This window comes from Hylobates moloch, unplaced genomic scaffold (genome assembly GCF_009828535.3).
Source record: "Hylobates moloch isolate HMO894 unplaced genomic scaffold, HMol_V3 SCAFFOLD_1, whole genome shotgun sequence".
In the NCBI taxonomy this organism is placed as follows: Eukaryota; Metazoa; Chordata; class Mammalia; order Primates; family Hylobatidae; genus Hylobates; species Hylobates moloch.
The window spans coordinates 64,766,132-64,772,157 of record NW_026652276.1 but is presented as its reverse complement, the minus strand read 5'-3'; the positions used below and the strand labels follow the sequence as shown (position 1 = coordinate 64,772,157).

The 6,026-nt window shown below is 43.3% G+C and overlaps 1 protein-coding gene across 1 annotated transcript; it reads right to left on the bottom strand.

Annotated features, from left to right (window-relative positions):
* Positions 1-408: 408 nt before the first annotated feature.
* On the bottom strand, positions 409-3,154 carry IFT70A (intraflagellar transport 70A). The gene has a single exon (XM_032755296.2). The coding sequence runs from the start codon at positions 2,894-2,896 to the stop codon at positions 899-901; it is 1,998 nt and encodes a 665-aa protein (XP_032611187.1). The 5' UTR covers positions 2,897-3,154; the 3' UTR covers positions 409-898.
* Positions 3,155-6,026: the final 2,872 nt, after the last annotated feature.

Here is a 6,026-nt window from a genome sequence, read left to right as displayed (position 1 = left end):
GCCTAAAATTAGAAGGTATGGAACTCATACTTTTAGTCTTCTCATTCTCAGTTCAGTGCTTATTTTTTCCTAAAAAATTAAAAAGTAAAAATTAAAAATTTCAGTTTTTAAAAAACTGAAAATATTAATAAGCTTCCACACTTAATATATGTCAGTATCCACAAGGAGGCAAAATCATTACTGTAAAATCAAAAATAGAACATGAAGAAAAACGTGTATTATAAAACTTAAGAAGCAACCAATCAACCAAATTATGAAAAAAAATTATGTCACTGACCAAACCTCATAACCTGAAAAGAACCAAGAAAAGAAATTCCCATATACTTGTACTTCTAAAAGTGCTTAGGGAAGGTCTAAACTAGACTTTGTTGCAATCCAGAAAGTTAAAGGACTAAAAAACTGGAGAAATAGAGTTAAGAATTAGATTTATTAGACAGCATAGTCTATCCTGAGATAGCAAAATAGACATGGCTTTATTTGCTGGTTGAGAAGTGGTCCAGCCGTGGGCTAGCAGTCATTTACATATCAGTGACCAAATGCAAACATACCCGTACTAACAGTGCTCTGGTCCATGACATACCCTTTTGACAGCCCAAAGCTGAAACGTCAACTCTATCTGGGGTTACTTGCTTATACAAAGATGTTACTCTAGCAATTGTTGCTTGAAAGCAAGACCAGATGATTGTCACTAGTAGGAAGAAAGCAGAAGTGATGCAGCTTACACTGCATAGTCCCTACTCTTCTGGATTAAATGAAAAAGTTGCTCAAACATCAACTTGTTCTTATAAAGTGGATAAGATTCAAAATAAGACAAACATAAAGATGCCAAGGCTAAATACAGATAAAAAAGTGTGATAGGTAAGAAAGCCATTTTGAAAAAAGCCACTATCAGCCATAACTACTTATTCCATCCTATAATCTCATAAATCAAAGCTTTCAATTGTCTGGACTCATCTGTGACTGTATTCTTCCCAACATGCATTCTTTCTTCTTCCAGGGGTTGTTCAATAACAGCAGGTATGTTTGTGCCATAAAGTTCACAGTGTCTTAAAAACTGGACACATTCTTGAATAACACTGTCATGAATGACTATCATGTGTTTTGACATGTTTTCTAACAAGGACAGGAAGCATCTTTTGGCATAATACCAGGTATCTGTTCCCAGCTTTTTATTATAAGGCTCCAAGCTTTTGATAACTCGAGAAATACCAAACTCATAGTTTCCTTTGGCACAATAAAGAGTTCCTATCACCAAATTCACAATGCAGAGATGGTACATTTTCTTATCCGGGTCATCGTAAGAGAGCTGCTCTTCCTCCTTTTCAATCTTCCTCATCAACTCCTCTGCTTCTTCATTTTGACTTGTCATAATATAGGAAACACAGAGATTAGCCAGTACAATAGCACTGACATTCAGGATGTTATCATAATGCTTCTTGACTATGGGTTCATAAAAACCAATGGCTTCTTTGTATTTGTTTTCCTGCATGAACAGAACATGAGCCACATTCAACTTCCACACATCATGGTCGTTACAGAATTCCACAGATTTGCGGAAGATCTTTTCCACCATTGGATAATTTTCAAGATTCCAGTAGATTTTTGCCTGAGCCATCAACACAGGAATATATTTCTCCATGGTTTCATCATATTCATTCACTGCCTTTTTGATAGCTTCATCATCTCTATTGTGTCTTGCTTCCTGTACTTGCTTGGTGAGTCTCCGAAGCTGCTCAGTCAGCATCCCTGCTAGCCCATCAAGCTTAACGAAAGCCTCTTCAGGAGCTGTCTGGCAAGTGATCACGGCGTCCAAGAAGTCATAAAGATAGCGTGTGAGGAACTTATATGTCAAATGGGCATTTTCTGCCAGGACATCTGCTGCTAGGTCAAAATACTCATATTTACAGTAGAGCAGCAACAGGTTGCCAAAAGTCTCTGGAGGAAAGGGATTCTGTTGGAGCAAAAACTGTAGCTTTTCAAACCCTTCTGTAGGCCTGGCATCCATGTTCATTAGTGCCTGGTTGTGTAGGGTCACAGGGTCCAACTCTTCCTCTGCCCTGGGTGGCATGTCAGTGAGGGTTTCTTGAGCTACCTCATAGTTTCTCAATTGGTATTCTATGGCTGCCTTAAGATTGAAGGCTTCCACCAGAGCAGTCTGATGGAGGACTAAGGTGTTGCCAACACTGCGAACATCAAAACCCTCAGTGGTCATGCCCACACCTAGCTCAGGGTGCTGGCGGATGCCACGCTCAATAATCTCAGCGATATGCTTCAGCGCTGAGGCATACTGTCGGCTGCTGTAATAGGCCAAAGCCAGGTTGTAGGAAAGGTCAGGCTGGTAGCCCAAGGCCTGCAGTGCGGCAGAAAACTTGGAGCATGCAGCTTCATACTGTCCCTCCTTGTAGAGCAAACAACCCAGATTGACCTGGCCATCGGTCTCATTCTCGCCTCCACTTTCTTCTCCCCCTTCCCCACTCAGCAGCTGCTCCACCAGGCTCCTGCACCCTGGCAGATCGCCCTCGCTATACTTGATGGCAGCTTGCAGGCGGAGGACCCGGCTGTGGTAGGCGGGGTTATCCAGGAGAAAGAAGGCAACCCGAGTGGCCTCCGGATAAAGGCAGGCCTTGTACAGGGCCTGGGCCTGGTACAGGCGGTACTGCTCCAGTTCCGGGTGCAGCTGGCCCAGCTGCTCATAGCACTCGGCCGCCAGCGCGAACTCCTGCAGGCGGTAGTAGCAGTAGCCTAGCAGCGACAGGCCGGCGCGGCTCCTAGGGCTCCGCTGCAGCTCTCGGCCCAGCAGCTGCACCGCCTCGGCGTAGCGGGCATCGCGGATGAGCCGGTACACTACCGCGGTAAACTCCCCGTCCGGGATCTGCGCGCCGCTTAGGCCAGCCATAACCACCACAGCTGTTATACGTATGGTTACCACGGCAACAGGGCAACCGGAAACGGAAGACGACCGGTTACTTTGCCAGGGAAGGAATCTTTTAGGAATAAAAAGGGACCATTCTCGTTAGTCTCTCAAGTTCGGTTTGATCTTCAAATATTCTGGACTGCGGAGTGGCGGCAGTCAGAAGGGGAAAGACGACTACTCCGGGCCGTTCAGAGACTGAAACTCCCCGTCCCGGCATGCATCGTTCCTGTGGCGCCGCTGCGCGGGCGTGGCCGCACTGCATGCTGGGAGGCGTAGTCCCTGTTGCACCGACCCGACTCGTGGTCCGCGGGGACGCACAGTCACTCGCCTTCCCTGCTCCCTAAAGATGAGGGGCGCTCTCTGTGTCTGTTGTGCCACCTCGGTCTCTAGCGCGGCGGAGGAAGATTTCTGGCACCATGTTCTGGTGATTTTGAGCCTTGTACATTGGTGTGGTCTATACTAATGCTGGCGTTTGGCTTACTTTTATTAAAGTAGAGATTCGCCAGTACAATAAAAGGACCTTTTAATAAAAGGAGCGGGATGGCAAAAGGGAATTAACTCCTTGAATTCCTTTGGAATTAGAGCAGGTTCTTATTATGCTACCCCGAGGGCACAGTTTGTAAGAACAGAATACAGCAGCAAACAGAAATCCTTCTTATTTGGTGGTTTCCAGAGGTTAATAAGGAAAAAGTGCTGTGAATCTTAATTGGTACTGGGAGAGGATCTGTTTTTGATCGCAGTATCTCTCCTTTTCCGTGACAAAAAAATTACTGAGTATATGTTGGCGTTTACACTTGGTTGTATCCGGTGCTGTGGTCCTCCAACTGTCTCTGCCAATAAGAAATCAGTATCTTTTGTCATCTCCCATGATATCCATTGGTCTCTCTAGCACCTAATATAAACCTAATCCAAGTAAAAGTGTGTTGTTTGCTACATAATTACTGCAAATCCTTTGTATGCATCCATAATAGTGTTGCTGCCCATAAATCTTTTCTATATATAAACTTCACAGCTATCATATGGGTGATACGATATCAACCATATCATATACCACCTCTGTTATAGACGTTTACATGTAGTATTTCTAATTTGAATAAGCAGCCTGCATTCTGCATATTGCAGTTTAAGAAGTCTGTGGGCTAGAAAGGTTTAAAGATTTAAGTATTACATTATTAATTAAATCCAACTATAAAATTAATAGTTTGTTTAAGGCCACATCTAGGTAGGTAGGGGTTGAACCATGATATCCAATAACCAATTTCAATAGGAAATAGTGACTGATGAATAACCCAATCCATGTATCTCATATACATGAGTTTGTAAGGGCCCATTGTTTGGTGCTAAGTGTGTATAAGGAATATTATTGTCTTTGTTTCTCCATTAAAACAATGAACTAACTTTGTGTAGGTAGTAAACTTTGAACTTCTAGGCCTTGATTCCAGCTGTGAGCAGATGTGACTACTGGAGTTGTGTAGCTCGTATTTACCCAGTATCACTGGAAGGAGATTTTTAGTAGGTGTGTGATTGCTCATATCATCATATGGCTGACTTTATGTACTTAGTCAGTCTTCTCCCTTGCTGGGAATTGGCAGAGTTGTGTCTTTTTGGCTGGAACTAGACAAGAAGCTTCCCAGTGCATCAATTCCAAGAAAGGGAAACTGCACCCATTTCAGGATTGAATGGGACTTTGGCTCACCTAAGACCCCACAGAAAGCAACTGTGGAATATTACTATAACTCTATTCTGAGGCTTCTTTCAATCTGATCTCTTGGTGCACCCTTTTAGAGTCTTAAGCCCAAGGAGGTACATGGGTAGAGGATACTGCTCAGTAATAAATTGGGGGAAGGGGTGCATCGACTTCTTTACAGCTGGCTGCCTGATGGTTCTCCCGTGGGAATTTAGGCTCAGTATTTTATTTATTTATTTTTTAGAGACAGGGCTTTGTTCTGTTGCTCAGGCTGGCATGCAGTGGCATGATCATAGTTCACTGCAGCCTTGAACTCCTGGGCTCAAGTGATCCTCATGCTTCAGCCTCCTGAGTAGCTGGGACTACAGGTACACAACCGTGCCTGGCTAATCTTTTTTAAAAAATGTTTTAATGGAGATAGGGTCTCACCATGTTGCCCAGGCTCATCTCAAACTCCTGGCCTCAAGCGACCCTCCCACTTCGGCCTTCCAAAGTGCTGGGATTACAGGTATGAGCCACTGTGCCTTGCAAGGCTCAGCATTTTAAAATTCTTATGTATGTACTGTTACCTTAGGTAATTTGCTATTAAATTAAGGTGAGATGACAACATGGGAATGGGAAATTGCCTTCATTAGTCTTTCTCTCTGTTTTGCAGGGTTGTATTTACATCATCTTCAAATGGCTTCTTGAAAATATATGAAAAATAAAAGGACTATATTCTCCTCCAAATTTCTGGGATCCCTACCAGGATTCAGTTGGGGTTCTCCTCTTCGTGTGGGTACCTGTGAGCGTGCCGGCTGAAGTGGGCAGGAGGGAGGCCGTTCTGTGTCTCTTCCTCCTCATTTCATGTGATGCTGCTCCAGAGGCCTGGCTTGAAAAAAGCAGGACATTCTGCTTAGACAGATGGAGGGCAGGGTCATTTTCAAAATGAAATGAGTGCACAAATCACACTGTGAAATTGGCATGACCATCACTGCTGCTGTGATAGACTGACTTTTATCTGGTCTCTGATAGACAGTTGGGGAATAGATTAGTTTTGCTGGGGGTGGTGGTGAGAGAAGGCCATTTAATGATAGAAATTATGGAAAAAATTAAATAGGGTGGAATATTATAAAGTGTCATAAAGCATCATTTTGTTTGCAATATGATCTTGAAAACCTGGAGGATATATCAAAAAGTAAGTGTATCATACCATTTCAAGTAATAGGAAAGCATTTGGTGGTTGCAATAAAGTGATTTGGTGACTTGTAGAAAGGAATTGTAGTTTGATGAAATTTGAGTTGGACTCAGGGTGGATTTTGCTACACAGAGGGAGACATGTTTATCATGTAGAAGAGTTTGTTTAGGCAAAATAGATAGGAACAAAAAGCATGATGCTTGGTTCTTAGCATACTTATGTTCTGCCTGCCAAAATATGCCATGATC